Here is a 21113-nt window from a genome sequence, read left to right as displayed (position 1 = left end):
GATTGAGGATCGAAAAGTTTCGCCGTAAGTTTTTCGATATAGATCGTAATCGGAGAAGTTGAAATTTGTATTTTCAATAAACAACGAATATCGTACAGAGATTTGGATTTATTTACCGAACGCGTTTCAGTGTTTGGCAAATACCGGAAATAACAAAACGACAAACAATCACAAGTTGCGTGCAAAGCAAACATTTTGATGCCTCGAATATCGGAGAATTTGCAGAGAATTTAATGAGTGGACGATTATTTTATACTTATTTTGTAGCACCTACGTAGATACGAGTTCCGACAAAAGTCCGTAAAGAAATTGGTTGACGGAATAAATTAATGAGTAGTCGTTTTACTGCCATGGAATAACTCAACAAATCGATTCATTTTCATAACCAGATATTATCGGCAATTTTGATGATAGCAAAAAATAGGAATAGAGCCAACATCCTATATTTTATGATAGTACTGAAATTAAGCGATTGGTTTTTACGTACCAAAGTCACATGCGAAAAAGATTCAATGATTATTTGAAAATTTTTCACGCAGCTATTTGCAACAGATGTTTAACAAAATATTTCCACGGATAAAGAAACTTTTCTTTGACGTATCGAAACCTTTTTCTGAAACATCTCGCAGGATATTTTTTTTCCTTTTTTTTTTTTTTTTTTTTATCAACTCTTTCAAGTATTTCCATATTACATATTGGTCTTGTCGATCGATTTTCAAAACATTATTCCAGAAAATTCCAAATTCGATACTGCTGACAAATTTATATGAAATTTTTTTTGATATCTGTAGAATCGTCTTAATGAAAAAACTCTACAAATCTTTTCGAATCGACCGAAAGAGAACAGAAATACTCGGTTAGAGATTAGGATAAATTTTTTTTTTTTTTTTTAAGTCATTTATTCGAAATTGGAAGACATCATTTTTCACCAGAAAATTCACATCGACGCAATTAGATTTATTTTTATTGGGTTATTCCAATACGCCAATCAGCTCACATCCAGCGATTGAAAAAAAATGTTCGTTTTTTCTTCCGATTCTGCAAATATGGAAGCAAAATGTGAATTTTTTTCATGTATTGGATCGGAAAATCAACTTCACGAATTCTTAACTACATATGTACATATTTTGGCTTTAAAAAATGTAGAAAGTTTGACAGACAAGCTGAAAATGGTGAAGGCATAAAAAATCCACAACAATGAACAATCAGTCGGCATATGTTTTTAAATTCTTCATTTCAACTTCTTTGAATTGAAAAATTGTGCGGATTCTACATTGCGGATTTCAATATTTCAATTTCCTAAACTTGCCTGTTTATCAGTTATTTCTACATTTACAAATCCGACAATTATTTACAGATATTTTGATTCGCATCACCCAAGATATAAGAAATAGCGACTGTTTCATTAATTTATCATTCAAGCCCTAATCCAACAAATAATATGCAAATTTCTACGCGAAAGAAATATCTCAAACAATTATTAGAGACACGAGTTCGAAAATACCTTTTGCATAAAATTGACGCGGTTCGATTACATAAAAGTCAAACTAGTTACACGAGTTGTAGCGAATATTGATCAACGTCCGATTAGCGAATTCAATTCTCGTAGAGAATAAATTTCAACGCTTTATGAATAATTATAGTCGACACGTTGTAGCGAAGATTGATCAACGTTCGATTAGAGAATTCAATTCTCGTAGCAAATACATTTGAACGCTCTACGAATAATTACGGTAGACATGTTTTGGTAAAGCTGTCCTGTGACAAGAAAAAGATAATATGCACGAATCAAGACGTGACCAGATGCCTGATTTTTCGTCTATTGTCAGCCGAAAATAAATTCCGACTTGCTTGCATAAGGCGTAATGCTAGGCGAAAGTAGAAAAAAAAAATAGTTACATCTTTCTCTCGATTAGTTACCAAATAAATACGCTATTTTCTGTAAAACTTTATTTGTCACTCGTTCTTTTGTACAAACCACGTCTTCTAAACATCGTAGCGTAACTTTGTCTAGCCTCATCGAGAGTTCCGCTGTTCATCAAACCAATTACAACTAGTCAAATAATTATGACTAATTTGTACATTTTTACTCACAATTAGTTACGAACTTATTACTGTGAAACACATAAACATCATTTTCATTCATTATGTTACGCGAATATTTCAATTCGTATTGTTATACTTTTATACTGCCATTCGCTTACTATTATAATAAATGAAAATGATAACGACTGAGTAAAAACATACAAATTGGTTGTAATTATTGGATTAGTTCGAATTTGTTTGATGAACAGCGGAACTCTCAATGAGGCCAGTCTTGCGAAGCCTAACTTTATGCTCACGTAATCGAGTAAACTTGTTTTGACACTGTCCAAGAAAATTTCTTAAAACGGTTACGTTGTTTACATTGCATCGAAACAGTTCTTCTCAGTTCAAACTACTTTTCGTACTACAGAAAAGCAAAGAAACAATAAGAAATGTTTTTTTTTTTGCCCACTATTTGGTTGGATAATGGCCAATTATTTTGATCCATCCGCGTATTTAGTGAGGTTAGATTTGAGGTTAACCACACAAATCAAGTGTGAAAAAGACACAATGTTTATATGTAACTTACTACAATTAGATCAAAGGCTAAGAAATTGTATAATCACACCAAGAATGCTGTGAAAAGTAGCGAACTTAAGGGATCGTCTCAGTGTGACCCTTCGAAAAATCACTGATTTTAGCAATTTTTTTTTTAAATGTTGTAATAAACTAATCGGTCTGGTTTTTTTTTTATAAATAAATACATTCATGCCGAATACAAAATGATTTTTTTAACATTGATTTATTCAGTATATAATAGTTAAATAAATTGTTGAAATGACAGGTTAAAAAAAAAGGTCTTGTACGGATTCCACGATTGCGGCCGCAATTTTGATCTGAAACAAAAATTTCAAACAGATTATCAATCTGTAGGAAAGTCGCTATCGCGCTATGGAGGTTTTTTTGTTTTTTTTTTTTGAAATTTGACAAAATGGCGGCGGTTTGAACAAAAAGTATCGAATTTGGCTCTTTTTTTCGATAGTTTTTCGTAAAAAAAATAGGAAGTTTTCGAAAAAAAAAAAAAAAAAAGCTTCCATAGCGCGATAGAGAATGACGTTGAAAATGTTCTCTCAAAATTGGAAATAGATATCTTCAAAACTCTTCCTTTGAGAGTCGAAACCGTTTTGAAAAACACCATTCCGAGAAAAACGCGTTTAAAGATTGAAGTTAGAAAAGTTTAGATAAATCGTTTACTTACGATCAATCGGCGATGCGAAGTCTTGGTTTTTTTCTTGGGGGTTTCTCTCGTACGTCTATCCGTGGTGGATGTCAAAAACGAACTGAAATGCTCGGACAGTTTATTCTGCAAGGTTATAGAACCTAAGCACCTTAGTACACGCGCAGGTAGAAAAACCGTTCCCTTTCTACAAGAAACGCTGTAGCGACCGTAATAATTTGCATTTCGATTTAAAAATTAGAGAGAATGTTTAGAACAGTGTATACTATACGATAATGCAAAAAAAAAAAAAACAATTTTTTGAAAATTTCACACTGAGACGATCCCTTAAATTTAATGATGTTACTAGTTCGGTGTTAGAGGAGGAAGTAACAAACCAAGGATGTCATTCCAGGATGGCCTATTTTTACATCACAGCTGCGTTTCAGCATAATACGAATCTAGTTTAAAGCGTTTAAATAATACTGGAATATAAACAAATGGCTCAAGTTCTCGATGAAAGTTGTTCTACTGACCGTATTATTTTTATAAATATGTGCCCATCTCATTTATTCATCGTTTATCCCGGTTATTTTCTTTCCCCACGATCTCAACATGATCAAAATCAAAAACATGACCCTTACTGAGAAAATGATAAACCAATGCGAGTCTGTCTGGGTCACGTGACTTGATATCGTATTTGTAATTACAAATGCGCTATTTTAAGTTTTCTGAAGAATTCTGCGGATGGATTCTCAAAATTTATTTTCAACATTGAACGACAGCTCGATTTCCACTGATCTCAAAGTAATTCTTAAACGTTAAAAGTAGTTCGACATCTCGCTGATGTCCAAGCAATTTTCAGTACATAATTACAGCTTCAATTTCAGTGATTTCTAATTATTTTCAACTCACTGGCCTCTAGATTATGTTGTTTGATCCTGCGTCTGGTCACTCGTATTTGAAAAAACTAACAGTCGATGCGCAGGAAAAATTACAAAAAGAAAGATTTCAATGTTTTGTGAATTATATGGATTTGGATTCGTTGGTGAATGTCAAAGATAGACAAATGCGTATAATATTTAGCATTTAAATTTTCTGTAAACATTTCGGCAGGCCTCGTCTACTATCATCAGGTTTACTTGAATAAAATTATTAAAAATTTTATACATTAATTAAATTACACTTGCTCACACGGTGAGAAATATTTTTCAATCTCTGTTACATATCAATATTTTTAACTATCTACTTATTTCTGAGCCCACACAAATGCCGGAATTTCATATTTTTATACTACGTAAGTGAATTTCAAATGTAGATACGTCCGACTGCTGTTTTGATATTCAATTTAATCGGCACATCTAAAAATCAAGTACATGTTTACATTTTTACTTGCGTACTGGCGGAAGTGTTTGAACCACGATCTTGCCAAAATTTTATTGACCATTTAGATGATGTCCGAATAGAGGTGACCAAGGTTCTGGATATTCGTTCTTTTGTTCTTTGGAACGACTGGCACGAGAGGCTTATCATGAAAATGATACGTATATCTAAAAACAATAAAGTCAACAAAAGAACGGACATTCAGAACTTGAGCCAACTGTATTCGGACATCGTCTAAACGGTCGATAAAATTTTGGCAAGACTATAGTTCAAACATTTCCGCCAGTACACAAGTAAAAATGTAAACATGTGTTCGAATACTAAATATGCCAATAAAATTGACTATTAAGACAGCAGTCTAATACAGTTAGGTTGAAATTCACTTCCTACATGTACGACTTGTAATAAACGTCTCAAGCGTTAGGTAATGTCGATTTATGTAGGTGTGAATGTAATTAAGCATCCGCATTAATCTAAACTGTAATATAAAAATATGAAATCCTGGCATTTGCGTAGACTCAGAAATAAGTAAATAGTTAAAAGTATTGACATGTAATGGGGATTAAAAAAAATTTATCGCCATGTAACGGTCGTAATTTGACATTATGTGAGCAAGTGTTTTTTAATGTATGAAATCTTAAAAAATAAACCGTTTTATGCCAAATTTGATGTACAGGAATTTTTGGGGCTGCTGATTAAGAATCTGTGATTAGATTTCAGAAATTCAAGACGGCGGACAACATTTTTTTTTAATCAATCGATTTATGCCAAATTTGATATACGGGGGTTTTTAGTGTCGCTGATTACGAATCTAACGTCAGATTGACAACATTCAAAATGGTGGATCCAAGGTAGCGACTATTATTTTCAATAGTCATAAATAAAACATTAAATATGGCGCTTATTCTCCCTTTCAGCTTGACCCAAAACTAAAGACGTGGACTTGGGAAGAAACTAGTTCTTTTCTTTTTTTTTTTTCATTATTTCTCATTTTTCGACTCAGATGGAAAAAACACAAAGAAAAGACAAAGTTCTGTGCGACGATAGCTCTAATTATAAGCATTCAAGAGTTGATTTTCGATTGCGGGTTTGTATTCGCCACCTAGTGGCGGAATATGGAATCATTCGCCATTTGCCTCGTGTAAAATTATATTATTAACGTGCTCAGCGCACCGTAAGACATGGGTATGTGAAATTTGATTATTGAGTTATTGGGTTTTGGAGTTGCTCAAAGTTGAAATTTTTTTTTTTTTTTTTTGAAACCGGCGTGTCAAAAAAATTTGCAAAAAATATATATAATGAAACCAAGCATAGAAAAGATTAATGAAAATTTTCAGAACTCTGGCTCAATCCGTTCGCCAATAGCCGATTGTTTCCGAAAGAAATTGATTATTACAAGAATCAAAAAAAAAAAGAAAAAAAAAACAAACAATAAGTCGGCCTAATTTTTCATAATGGTTACATTATTTAGGAAGCTAAGAGTCTAAAAAATGTCTTAGTGCAAATTAAAGCCACGAAACATCGAAGAAATAAAATAAAAATAACCGAAAATAATCTCATCCAGTGTGATGAAAAAAAAAAAAGTAGTAATTTTAATACCAATCGTAAAGTTTATTAATAAGGGTATCAATTTTGAGGCGAAAGAGAATCAAATCAAATATAATGAAAAACTGCTTTCCTTCGCAGAAGAATAAGTTGGAAAAAAAAAAGTGTGACACAAAATTTGTCAGTAGAGAAGGTGAGAAATTATGACAATAAAAATTACACAAGATAACTGAAATATTATTCGTTATAATGAGCAGGCTACTTCTGTCTTTCTCTTTCATAATATTTTCATTCTATATCCCAATCTCTCTCTCTCTCTCTCTCTGTCTTCGTTTACCTCGAATAAAAATAACCATTTTTTGACGTTCATAGTGACGAAAGTTTGAACGGCAAGCCGTTATAACAGTACACGGATGAAAGTAACGTTATAATGATTTTTAGAAGAACACATTATAATCACGTTATCGGAGAGAAAACCCAATAATAATAAAAAGTTCTAACCGTTTACGAGAAATGAACAGGCTTTTACATATAAAACCGCAATGTTAACGGAACCAAAACATCACCTTCTCTGTTATTTAAGGTCATGCAGTACTCCCCTCTTTACCGACCGAGCAAACTGATCCTTTTTCTTCTAACAGCAAATAAACAAACGAGCGGAAAGGGTTCAAATTTCTACGGAGCACCGTTCGTTTGTTTATTCGGTATTAGAAGAAAAAGGATCAGTTTGCTCGGTCGGTAAGGAAGGGAGTAGTACGTGACCTTAAGGAGGTTGATGAGGAGAATTAGAACCCAGTCACAGGCTCATAAGATACTGTTTCGGAATTGTGTAATAACGAAATACAATTCATTTCATTTGGAAAGAGTGATTAGATGACAAACGATGCATATTACGTTAGTAATTTGTCGAAAATCTTTGATTTGAAGTATTTTTTTTCTTTCTTTTTTCAAATTTTATTATTTGAGAACGAACCCTCTCACCGCCTGCCCCTGAAAAGCGTTCGCCAACTTCGTTGGTAGTGATAAAAAAAAAAAAATAAATAATAAAAAATAAAAAAATAAACACTCCTTTCAGTCTTGCGAATATTGTATTACAAAAATTGTACGTTTAGATACTTTTCGACACGCATAAACGCAATTAAATTTCATTGCGTGACTTCGCAGTCGGAATAATCGATTATCATTTCAAGCAATTAGTTACGAACGATTTTATACGATTCCAATGAAATATTTCGGCATCTCGGGTTTAAACGTGACGCAGGCTCTTCGCTATAGTTTTCATCATTTTTATACCAAACATATTACGATTGTTTGATTATTCATGCGGTTCCGAATTTCATCACTTTGAAATCCGATTGTAAGGTACATCAGGCTGAAGTTAGTAACGTTAACGGAACGAAACTTTTGGCTGAAAAATCATTATCATTGGGCAATTAAAAAATGGCTTTCAAGGAGTTGACTTTTCAAATTCAAAGTATCTTTCGTTTATAATGATTTACTAAGTCTCGGACACTCCTAAAGATGCGAAGTAGCGACTTTTCGTACGCATACATCGTTACAATGACTTTACTAACTTCATCCTTATTAAGGAACGCATTCTGACGACGAGTTGCATATAATTCACGCTTCTCGCCAGTTTATTTGCTATAAATTAAAACACTGAAAGTTTGTCGTTATTTGATTTGATTTTTATTTGTTGACGTTTTCACCAAAAGTGTAAGATTGAGAAAAATTATTTACGATAATTTATCGTGGTAAAGATTCATTTCTGCATAATATAAACTTTGCGTAATTTGAAGTGATGTTTTGGTAAAAACCCGATTTTTTATTTCCAAATAACGTTAATAATTTTTCAATTCAATTTTGCTCACGATTGGAGAAGTGTAAAAAAATTTTAGTAAAGAAAATCCGACTTTCAAAATAAAACAATTTTCTTCGTTCAGACTAAAAATCAGGTTTCAATACCAACGATTACCACAATCAAGACACGACATTGTAACGAGCGATATTATCAACCGATTGCTTTCGTGAATACCGAATTACATTATATTCAAGTTTCCACTTCGATTGAAGATTTACGATTCTAGACATTCGTGAAGAAAAAAAAATTACGATCGATAGTGAAAAATGGTCACTTCTAACGAAAGAAAATAGTTTTTTACCGAGTCGTGGATAAATGATTAAATCTTGTAGTTATTGTTAGAAGGCGACAGTTGTTGATAAAAATTTTCGAACTGATTAATCGAACGCTATGTAACTGGTTTTATACAACACGTAGCAAGCAAAAGTTCAGATTCAAACGGTAAAGGAAAAACCCATTAACAGAAAAGACTCGATGAATTATAAATAGCCATAACCAGTTTACACAACAGAATTTAATGCCGACATCAGCGTGCTGCTACATATTCTGACGTAAAGAATAGATTTATTAATGCCTCGCAGTGGAGAAACCATAATTTTTTATATTCAACAAAAAAGAACGTCAAACCGTAACCCGGATACAAAGAAAGGAAGAACAAAACGAATTGAATCAAATTTAATCAAATTTATACGGCTTCCTCTTCCAATTCGGACAAAGCAACAAGATAGCCTAACAAGTTTAGAGAACCAGAGATTGACAAGGTTGTCAACAGTGCAAATTATGATTTTGGCTAGCAATACTTCCGAACGTTATTCATATCGTGCCATCGAGCTCTGGTATACGTGACGAAATAAAACCCAAAAAAAAAAAAAAAAAACCGAACCATTGTTGTTTGTGATAATTTTGTATCGTTGAGAAAATTCGTACGCAATTTCACTTCGTGAGAAGACAAACATTGGGATGTTTTTCACTCAGGAATCAAAACTGGGAAATGATAAGTATTCTGAAAGTGTACACACGAATGACAAATCCTGCATTCATAATTTGATGCAAGATAGGAAGTGCACAACAAAATCTGGAGGTAGAAACGCAATTTAAAAATATACCTGAGCTAATGTTATTAAAATGCTGGTGTCAAGAAAATTAAATCTAATATGATGCGCTGACAGAAGGTAAAATCATGTTGCAATGAAACGAACGGTTGAATATAATGAATAGTAATCAAGTATTCGATACACATATTATAAAATCGAATGGAAAGACGGAAATTTTGAATCCGCAAGAGAGGCGAAGAATCAAAACAGAATTAGCAATTCTTGTAGACAGTATCGTGATCGGTGTATCCTTTTAAGCAAATAAATGTAAGAGACCACAATGTGGTCGAAGAAGTCATGAATCACAGAGTTCTACGGCCCGGCGGATGAGACTTCGGGTGATTAAAACGGCGCAGAAGGAGAGAGGAAGAGAGGGAGGAAGAGAGGAAGAGAGGGAGGTAAAGGGGAATTACTGGGGATCGAATCAAGTATCACAGAAAAAGGTTCGCACTGTAAGCGGGCACCAAGGTGGATGCGGCCTTGTATATAAATACGATGGATATGTGTTTTCCCGAGCACATATCACGCTGGTGAATTGTTCACGAAACATGCGGGTGACGATGGCAGTGAGAAGCTTTCGGAGTGTCGTTGCTGCAGCGGTGTTCATAGCGACGTTGTGCCTGCAGTATCGAAGTGCGGAAGGACAGGCCTTGCCTCGACGGATTTACACCGGTATCAGCGGGAACGAGAACTACCGATCACTGCTGTCGACGCTCTCTTCACTGACGGTTGGGGTGGTGAAATTTTTGCGGGAGGGCGAAATTTACCAGCACGCCGAACCACCGGACATGACGCCGGGACCGGATGCCGAGTACGACGTGATCGTCGTAGGGGCCGGAAGCGCAGGCGCGGTCATTGCGAGTCGGCTGACGGAGGTTCCGGAGCTCAAGGTGCTGCTCCTCGAGGCCGGGAGGAGCGAGAATCTGATAATGGACATCCCCCTGCTGGTCAACTACCTGCAGTTCAGCAACGACGTCAACTGGAAGTACCGGACCGAGCCCTCGGACAGCTACTGCCTGGGGATGAAGGACCGGAGGTGCAACTGGCCGAGGGGCAAGGTGATGGGGGGCAGCAGCGTCCTCAACTACATGATCGCGACCCGCGGCGACAAGCGGGACTACGACAGGTGGGCGGAGTTGGGGAACGTCGGATGGTCTTACGACGAGGTGCTTCGCTACTTCAAGAAGATGGAGAACATCGGGATCCCAGGGCTGAGGGTCGACGAGGAGATGCACAACACCGAAGGCCCCATGGCGATAAACTATCCGACCTTCCACACGCCCCTCGCGACGGCCTTCCTCCAGGCCGGGGAAGAGCTCGGCTTCGACATCCAGGACTACAACGGAAGGACCGAGACCGGATTCTCCTACATCCAGACGACGACCGCCAACGGATCGCGGGTCAGCACGAGCAGAGCTTATCTTCACCCCGTCAAGACTCGGAGGAACTTGTTCGTCAGCAAGAACAGCCTGGTGAGCAAGGTGCTCGTCGACCCGAGAGACAAACGGGCCGTCGGCGTCGAGTTCTACAAGAACAACCGGAAGTTTGCCGTCAGGGCGAGAAAAGAAGTCGTTCTCAGCGCCGGGACGATCGGCTCCGCTCAGATTCTCATGCTCAGTGGAATCGGGCCGGCCGAGCATCTCGCCGACATCGGGATTCCGCTGGTCAAGGACGCGCCGGTCGGCAAGAACTTGATGGACCACATCGCCTACGGCGGTTTCATCGCCCTCGTCGATCAGCCCGCCTCGATAATCACCAGGGACATAATGAACCCCGTGAAACCCTACATCGCCGACTACTTGACCAATCGTCAAGGCCCTCTGACGGTTCCGGGAGGCTGCGAAGCTCTGGCCTTCCTCAACACCGACACACCCAACGACCACCGCAGCTGGCCAAACGTCGAGTTACTCTTCCAAGGTGCCTCGCTCGGCTCCGACCAAGGAGTCCGTCGCGGATTCGGAATATCTGACCAATTTTGGTCCCGGACATACCGAGAGATCGAAAATCGACACTCCTGGAACATTCTTCCGATGCTGATGAGACCGCTGAGTCGCGGTGAGATTCTCCTGAGGAACAGGAACATCAGATCCCCGCCGAGAATAATTCCGAACTACATGAGCCACCCGGAAGATGTGCGCGTCATGGTGGCCGGAATCCGCGCCGCCCAAAACGTGACTCGCACGAAGGCCATGCGGCAGTTCGGCTCGAAGCAGTTCGACGTCCAGTTTCCCGGATGTCAAAGGTTTACCTACGACTCGGACGGCTACTGGGAATGCGCCGCCCGCACTCTCACCTTCACCATTTACCATCATTCTGGCACCGCTAAAATGGGTCCTCCGGGCGATCCAACCGCCGTCGTTAATCCCAGACTTCAGGTGAGCGCTTTGTTTTCTTTTTATTCTGAGAATATTCCTTTCCTTGTTTTCGAAATTTTCAATGTTTCTTATAACCTCGCCATTCGCAAGAGGAAAATATTTCATCGACTTGTGTCTTGCATACAGCAACGATTGTTTTCGAAGAAAGCGGTCAAAGGCGTCAAACGTGATGTGATTAACATTTTATGAGATGACCACGATCCGAGCGATCCGTAGTAAATTCTTACACAAAAACACATGAAGTAAGACAGTCTTAAAGAGTTACATTATAATATTCTATTCGCAGGATCCCCTTCGATAAATGCTGCCGTAATACTGCAAGTAGGAATTGTAATATAGGATTTTTAACGTAAAATTGATAAATCAAAACCAGTACTTTCTCTGATACACTATTCTAATTTTCCATACTTTTTTTCTTCAATCACTCTACTTTAGAATTGCGGAGTTACCGACTACCTTGAAAAAAATTTCAAAAATTCTAGTAAAACGTTTTTCAATAAAAGTAATAGTGGTAAGATTTTACTCTACTACTGTATCTACGTGAGTGATACATAACAGAATATTATTATATAGACTAGAATGTGCCGCACGTGACATACAAAAAAATACCAAAAACCGGATGTTAAAGTTGCAAAATGCTCAATTGCCATTGCCCATTCTTTTCTGATATGATTCGTTTCATTGGGATATTTATTCGTTTTCATGTATTGCTTCCGTTAATGTGTCGTTGAAGAAGATAAAACTGAAGTCAACAGAAAAAACAAGTATACCAATACCAATTTTGGTGAAAATCTTTCACGACGATCGGTAGGGACGTAATTTTGAACTTGAAAGTATTCAAAATTCACAAACGGTTGGAAAAAAATCTCAAAAAGTCAAGAGTATTTCACAGGAAGTAGTGACACAAAAAAAAAAAAAAACACCGATCAGAATGGAAATCATGATGGTTTTTGATTTGTCAATTCGACGTGAAAAAATCCCGTATCTAAAATTTTCTCTGACTTAAATAATATTTCAACGAATAAAAGTCCAATGCATTCATTCTAAAACCAAGGCTGAGGGGACGCGTTACTCAAGTATATTCAACCTTTTGTCATCTATTAGTTTTTCAATATCAACACTTATACGCGTGCTGTCTAAACACCGGAACTTTTGCCTAGAAAAGGCGTTTTGTTTTTTCTTTTTTTTTTCTTACGACTTGGACGGAACACAACTACTCTAACGTCAATCGTAATTCTAACATACGTGGAATCATCGATGTCAATAATTAGCGAGATTATGCGGACGTCTGCAGAAATGAACGGGCAATTAACGACTCGTCAAAGCCGAGTTGATTACATGAAGTTGCAATTTTCGAACTTTTTACTCTAAATGATCGATTCAGTCCGACTAGTCCGGGATATCATCATTTTTCACGAGTGTCAAAACTGTCGAAAAGTCAAGTCATCGTTGGCAAACGTCGGAATAGTCTATGGATCCGAAAATTCCTGTTTATGCACTTCCACTGGACAGGTAAATGTGAGGAATTCGGCGATACGAAGGGTTTCTGACCACAGTACGTCAGAGGAAGATAACTCTTCCATAAATCGATCACAACTATTACTACAGACCATAAAGACTGACATGGTCCATAACAGAACAGCGATTGAAACTAAAGCAGAAGCTTGTCATTCCTTTGATTAGAAAAACCTCAAGTCTCAGCATTCCCTGACTGTTTGAATTCAATGTCAAGTGTGTTATGTCAACATCTGTTTTTGCCTAGAAAAGGCGTTTTGTTTTTTCTTTTTTTTTTCTCACGACTTGGACGGAACACAACTACTCTAAGGTCAATCGTAATTCTAACATACGTGGAATCATCGATGTCAATAATTAGCGAGATTATACGGACGTCTGCAGAAATGAACGGGCAATTAACGACTCGTCAAAGCCGAGTTGATTACAGCTTCTTGAAAATACCATTTGAAATTACATTATGCAGGTGGTATCGAATGGCTGATTTATCAACCTTGTATGCAAAATGAAAGATTTTGCTCATCTGTTTAACAACAAATGATAAAATCAAAGGAAAAAAAAAAAAAAAAAAAAAACTGGTATTCAATGGCCTTACATTTACACGCCTTTTACAGTTGATTTCGCATGAAGTTGCAATTTTCTGCGACTGAAATAAAAAATTAAAGAATACGCTAACGAGAAGACTAAAAGATCTACGGATCACGTAATTTGCATAAACTTCTAGGAGTGTTTATTCGCCACAACATTGACCGTTCTTCACTCCGATTAAAATTCATCAACGAGTGCAATACTCTAGTGAATGAAACCTGTTGTGTGCTTTTGACTGAAATATTAATTTACATTACTCTCACTTCAAGTTTCGATAACAGGTTCTCACAGATTGAAGTGTGAACGGATATATTGTCATTTCAAAGCCATAATAAAATGACAACTTCAAATGTTGCGAGCGACGAAAAGATTAATTCAGCGAATCCGTGCATGATATGCTTTATACATATATAACAAGAGCGTGTTACGTAATTTTTTCACGAAGTATGAAATTGAGGTTGGGGTCGCGTAATGTAAGATTAGTTTACGACTGCGCGTGCGCGGAGTGTAGAAAAGAGACATGGAAACGGGTACTTCGTGTACAATTGTCAACGTTTCAACAATATTGCGGTAACTTTGATCGATATTTTTCACATCCAGTTTCAAGACAGCGAACATTCAAAGTAGTAACTTCTTAGTAAAACTTAGTAACTTCCGAATTCTTCAATATGATTTTACGAACTTTGGAATATGATTATCTGATGTTAAAATACGTTTTCAAAAATCGAATCCGCTGAAATTAAGATTTAAGTCTGCCTTCCATTAAAATGAAAAACAGACTACTAAGTTATAAATTTACATGTTATATTAGACAATAATTAGAAACAACGAATAACGGAGAATTATCGAATGACGATTTTTGCACCTGGATCAAATATTCGTACGTACGGTGCTGTGCCGTAAGTGATAACTGGTTGTTTTTCGTGATTGTATGACGAATATTGACCGTGAAATACCGCGGCGTATGTCAAAAGAGGGAAAAAATTACGCTATTGTGAGACGTTACATTTGCATTTTATATCCCGACGTTTCTCATTTTTGTGCAAGTTTACCGCAACTTCTTATTAACATACTTATTATTAATATTATTTTCAACGAAAATCTCGATTTTTCAAGCAAGAGATTGGCGGTCATAAGAATGCGGAAAAAGTGTCTTATTGCTTGGTTGTTTACTATAAAAATGCATCATCTCTCGATACAGATGACATCAACAATCAACTCTCAAAAAATAACTTCAATGCTCGAATTAATACGACATCCAGCCGTATAATTTCACCACTTCCTAATCGTAAATAGCCACCCATATACATATGTTAAATTCTCTACTTACAATTAAAAAGGTTGTCATCGAATCGCGATATCAGCAAGAACTTGAATTTTCGAACTTCGGGTAGATGAAACGAAAACTTTCGACCATTCTTCAAGTTTCTGAACAGAAATTGGCAAACGTTCCAAGAATTTTGGGATGAATTTGAGAACGTATCGGTTGAATCGTGTCTATAATCACACAGATGAAAAGAAACGGAATATTTGAACTAAATGAGGTCATTTTTCAGGTTTACGGCGTTAAGGGGCTGAGAGTCGCGGACGCATCGATAATTCCGGAGATTCCAACGGCGCACACGAACATCCCGGTAATTATGATCGGCGAGAAGCTGGCCGACATGGTGAAAGAAGATTGGGGCTATACGACGGATGGCTGGGAGAGATCGGCGAGATCGGCGAGACGAGGATGAGGATTCCTCGGGATTTCGAAGCTCGGTTGGCGCTAAGGAGTCTGGCGCAGTTGCGAAAACAAGCGGAGCTGATCTTTCGATGAAATTCCGGTCGCCTCGACTTCCGAGGGCGGAAAGAGCTTGGCAAAATTTCGGGAAATGGCGGATGCTCGCCCGTTTATAAATCCTCTGATTCCAAAATTGGCGAGCGATTTTCGAAATTCCAATGACGAGCGAGATTTCAAAGTCACGAAGAAGTCTTGAGCAATACGAAAATCGCGATCATTCGACGGTTCAAAAAAGCGAAGAGAAAAAATTCGGAAACGCGTAAAAAGGGAGAGAGAATAAACGAGGAACAAAGAAGATCAAATTTAATAATGCAAAAATCAAAATTAATCGATTAAATTAAAAGTAGATTAGTTTCGCGCGTTTTGGTACTTAATATTTTTGTCGACGGTGCGATGAAAGTTAGAACTAATTTTTCGAACAACACGCTTATTTCTATAGCTAAACGTGAAGCGACTTCACCTCCGACAGCTTTTCGTACAGAGCTTCCGCAATCGAGGAATAATCAGTGCATCGTTTTTATTTTGTCCTGAGTGCTATTGTCGAAATGGGGAGAAAATAGTGCAATAATCAAAAACTTTGATCTGGTGTTACGATAGATATTTATATACAATAATTAGAATTAGAAATATTTATACATAAACTGTACATAGATATACGTATATTTAATATCATTCACGCATGCATTTTTATTATTAATTAAGCGTCAGCATTTTTCGAATCGACGGGAAACACTGTGTTTGGTTGAAAAAAAAAAAAATCAATGGAATATCAAAATTTGAATTTTGTACAAGCGTTTGTTTCACTTTAGTTCAACCCGGTCTCGATTATGTCATTACATTCATCAACGATTGAGAAAAATCACTGAAATGATTAATAATGATTAAGAAAACTCATTATCGCCTAACAAATAGAAGAACCATGAGGATGGATGGTAGCTCGTTTGCTGGATTACTCTTTCCTCCGTCATTTCATTTTTTCGAAATAAAGAGAATCAGGCTACTCGAGTCCGAAACAACGAAATGTCATTTAAATATCGCGTATCGATTGGTATTTATCAATACATTTTCTATCGTTACAAGTTCACATTTATTGAAGAACGCGGAAAGAGAAACTTCTTCGTGAACGTCAGGAGGAATAAATTTTAACGAAATATTCAAGAATTTTACGTTTTTGTCATTTAAATTCATTTTCGATAGTTTTGATTGACAATTCTCTGCTGCACCTAATTTGAATCAGATTTTCAATAAAGTGAGGAACGAAGAGGTATGAAAAAAATTTACTGAAATATATGGACAAATTTTGTATACGGTGATCAGCTTCGTATCCGAAGACCTGAATCAAGAAATTCGTATTAAATCAAGAAAAATTCAGTCTGTATTGAATCTAAAGCAAGTTTCTTTTTTTTTCTTTTTGCTAACAATGAAATCATAATGGCGTATTTTGGGAATATTCAGTATTGTGTTCAAATTGAAAAATCGATAGAAATTAGAATTATTTTTCTCTGAAAACTGAGTGTGAAATCCGGATTCTATAGTTTTAAAACTTTTGTCTCAGAGCAGGTCATCTTTAAGGTAAAAAAATGTTGCACGTTATCAAATGCTGATTCGTCGATATTTTCGTTAATGGGTTAGTCGAAATAAAATGAGGCAATAGAAGAAGAAAAAATAATAATAATAATAATAATAAAAAGAAATAACTAAACCAGAAAAACCTGTTTTTCAGACGCTAGACGTTTGACAACGTAGAGGTTCGTTGAAATTATAAAAAGTAATTTTTGGCCGAAACCAATACTTGTCTTATGCAACCAAAGTTGATCAAAAGTTGAAAAAGAAAAGCACTGGGGTCTAGTTTTACGTTGAAAATAGTAAATCGAAGAAAAAATTCCAGTCAAGTCTGAATAGAGATTTCAAACCTTCTCGACTTGAGCGAGAATTATCCATACATAATTTTTCAACGACGTCAAAGGATAGATTCTGAGATAGGTATTTTAAGCATTTTATTTCTTAATGTTAATTTAATGGAATTCTATTACAAAAATACTAAACCGTGCTCGCGTGTTTAAATGCCATTCTTACCGACTTGGCGTAAGATCACGTCATTTGTTTTTGAGATTCGTCGCTGCTGTAAAAATAGTATAAATCATATCATACATATCCATTGTCGTTAGCGTTAAAAGTAGTGCTAACATTATTAGATACAGTAGCGGTTCCAAGTTAGAGTAATGATCAGGTAAATATACTCTGTCAACCTAAAGCCTCCACAGATTCAGGAAAAACTGGAAGACTTTATCTCAACAATTAGTCTGATATGAGAATTTTCATTTTTTGCGTATACAGGGTGGGGCATTTAAAGTGACCAGGGCGATTTTCTCGAAAACGAAGCAAAATCTCAATAAAAGTTTGAGACGAGAGCTGTAAGGTTTTGAAGGGGACGGAACATAGCGCGTTCGAATTTTTACTAAGCGGATGTGCCACGGAGGTACGAAGGTCAGGTTTGGTTTTTTAAATGGGTCGGTGTATTTTTTATTTTTATTTATAAGATTTATTTCCGACTCACACGGGGAAATTCGGACGTTAGTCTCACCGATTCGATTCAAACGCATGGTACGTGTAAAGTTCGTGCCCCAAGAACGACGTGCGCTTTTCGACCGTTTCAGCGTGAATCGGCTTCGCTTTTACGTCAGGGGACAACCAGAAGTTAGGATAAGGGTTGAATAACCGTTTGGATTTTTGATATATCGAGTATATATTTGTTTGAAGAATTTGTGGAACGGTTTAAACGGGGTTTGTAGTTCACAATATCGGTAAGAAAAGTTATACGTGAGGTTGTTGAGTGTTGAAATAGAAGTGATCGTGTCGAACGTTGTGGTAGGAATGGATGTGATGTAAAGAGGAGTACACATAAGGTGCGCAAAATGATGGAGAATAGAATTACCAGAGTCGGAAAAAAGCGAGTGGCGTGAGCCAGAATGGAAATAGGACGATAGAAATGAGATGATGAGGTTACTGTAAGGATCGTGGGAGAGTGACGAGACGTGGGAGACGTTTTTTTTTTTTTTTCTCAAAATTTGTAGTTTGGAAACTGTAGAATACGAGGCAGTTAGTGACTTCGATCGATTCTTAAAAATGACGTCCTGGGAGCCTTTGAGTGTGACTCGCCTCTGCGCTGTTTGGTGCCCAGGGTGCAGGTATATGTAGACACCATGTGTAGAGGTAAGTGGTCTATTCAATAATAGCTGTTTAGCCGACATTCTCATATGCGACAAGTGTAGAAACCCAGTGAAATTTCAAGAAAGTGGAGGACTAGTCGTTTTTCCCTTGCCGAGGCTTTGAACGCGATTATCTCGAAATTGAAACTTGGTGTGCACGATTTAGACCAGGGTCGATAATTTTTGAAACTAAAAAAAAAAATAATAGTAGGATGAAACCTATTGGAAAAGGAAGAGAATATACCAAAAATCAAAGGAGAAATAAATTACGGGCGATCTGAGGTCGGGAAGGGGTAGGGGGTGAGTTTTCAAGGGTAAAAAACGGTTTATCTCGATTTCCGACAAAACTACAAGTGCTATGGAAAAAAGTTAAACGGCAAAGTTGCAGGTAATAAAAATATCTACAACTTTTGTATTTACACTTTTTTCACATAACCTCAAAACTTATGTGAAAAATTCAAATAACCAAGTTTTTGGTTTTTTATTTTTATTTTTTACAAAAAAAATTTTTTTTTTTCACGATATTTGGTGAAAACTTACGTTTTCATGTCCCAAACACACTGTAATTTTTTTGATTTAAAATATCTATTTTTTCACCTTATTTTGACTTAATATCGAAAAAGCACCCTAATTTTCAATCGAAAATTCTCACGTCAAAATATCTGCTTTTTTGAAAAAGTCGGTGGGCTTTTTGTTCGTTCAAATCTCTACTTTCTGATGGTGTGAAAAAAAAAATACCCTACTAGGGTAAATGTTCTCAGAAAATGCAAAGAAACGAAAAACACTCGAATCCGAATTTTTTTTTTTAAATCATTATGTACAATTTTGAGCTATTTATTAAAATTTACACTTCAATTACTCGAAAAACGTAAGATTTCATGTTACATTGACAAGCAAAAAAATTGCATCAGTACCTAATCTTTCCAACTAACCACGCTGACTCAATCATATTCGTTGGGTGTTTTATAGTCAACCTGTTAATGTGAAAAATAATATTACTTTTACAGAGTAAAGTTTACTTAAAGTTTACTTCCATTGACAACACATCGTCAACAACCATGTATAGTGGTGGTATTACTGTCAGTCAGGTACCCTTTTCTTCCGTGCGCAATGTCATCGACTGATTCGTGATTCCAACGAGCGTGGAAGCAATGATGTCAATAATCAGTGAGATTATATAGTGACGGAGGATAGAAAGGAAGATCAACGCACTCGACACGGACATTGTGTGGCGAGGTAAATAAGTGTATAATACATGATGGGTGTAATAGGTTTAGACTTCGTAAAGCACGCGTTGCAAATATAACAGGGTGCAGGAAACAGTAGTCGTTCAACTTTTCCATGGGTCAGCGAAATTTTACAGAGTGGATATTTCAATCCCATACACAGCTCGAAATAACTTGTCCAACGAAATGTCTATACGAGTATGAACAGTTATTTAATACATACCCAAAATGCGCCTGGCTTGAAATAAAAAATATCTCAACAGGCAAGATGAAAACACAGGAAAGAAAATACATAAATATAAGGATCGAACTTTATTTTTGAATAATTTTTAGCAAGATTAAAAGTAAAACCGACTTAAAACCACTGTTTTACAGGATTAATTACCTTTTATAGGTAAATTTTTTGCATGTTTATTGATTTATATCACTGAATAATATGTTAGATGATGTTAACGTTAATCATCATTATATCACCAGCAGTAAGAAGAAACGTAACATTTTTATTTTTTGACCAACTCAAAGAAATCTTCAGACATCGGTCAGAATCCACTTCTTTACATCTACGACGGACTCCTTGAGTATGCATGGAGTTAAACTGTTGCCATTAAAATGGATTTTCAAATGAAAAATACTTCGCAGTAAAGGGTTAATCGAGATTATACTGTACTCGATCTCACACCGATGACAGTGTCACATGGACAGGAGGTCAAGCTTCATCTGCTTCTATTCCATGGACCTAAACTTTCGTACTGTGCTTAACTCGAACTGGATTTGTAGACAAATATAATTTTATCACGATGACAAGTGTGTATCTAATTAACACCAACTTCTTATTCACCAAACCGTATACAATTGCAACCTTCGATCATGCTGTCCACTGTCAACTTTCGAAAACAGGTTATTCTAAACCGATCATAAATAGTCATAATTGTTTCTCATTAGTTGAAATAATTATTAGCAATCTGATTAAGAAATTCAGCTGTAGCAGACCATCGTTTTAGGAATGGACATGGTTCGCTTCAACTTTGTGACGATATATCCTACTGTAAAAAAAATAATGAGCTTAGAAGGTTGAGCGGATTAGGAGTCAGTAGGCCTACAACGTTGGAAGGCGAGAGTTCGATTTTAAAAGTATGTGAACAAAACTCATGTGAAGTGCGACAGAAATAAAATTTCTTGGTCAGGTAATAAATCAAGAATCAATACGCGACTATACTTGAAGTAACAAGCGTAAAAAATCATGTGATTTAATAAATAACGCACACTCAAAAGTGTACATTCGAATTCCCTTCGAAA

The 21113-nt window shown here is 36.5% G+C and overlaps 2 protein-coding genes across 2 annotated transcripts in view; one reads left to right on the top strand and one right to left on the bottom strand.

The window, feature by feature from the left end:
- LOC124176644 (flotillin-2) overlaps window positions 1-21113 on the bottom strand; it is a 478641-nt gene that overhangs the window by 381484 nt on the left and 76044 nt on the right. The window lies entirely within an intron of this gene.
- Window positions 9627-16543, top strand: LOC124176622 (glucose dehydrogenase [FAD, quinone]-like). The gene is made up of 2 exons (XM_046558163.1): window positions 9627-11499; window positions 15156-16543. The coding sequence occupies exons 1-2, from the start codon at window positions 9673-9675 to the stop codon at window positions 15333-15335; spliced, it is 2007 nt and encodes a 668-aa protein (XP_046414119.1). The 5' UTR covers window positions 9627-9672; the 3' UTR covers window positions 15336-16543.

The sequence above is a fragment of the Neodiprion fabricii genome, chromosome 2 (assembly GCF_021155785.1).
Source record: "Neodiprion fabricii isolate iyNeoFabr1 chromosome 2, iyNeoFabr1.1, whole genome shotgun sequence".
NCBI lineage: Eukaryota > Metazoa > Arthropoda > Insecta > Hymenoptera > Diprionidae > Neodiprion > Neodiprion fabricii.
Note: the sequence above shows the minus strand (reverse complement) of the source record. Positions and strands in the feature narration are given on the sequence as shown.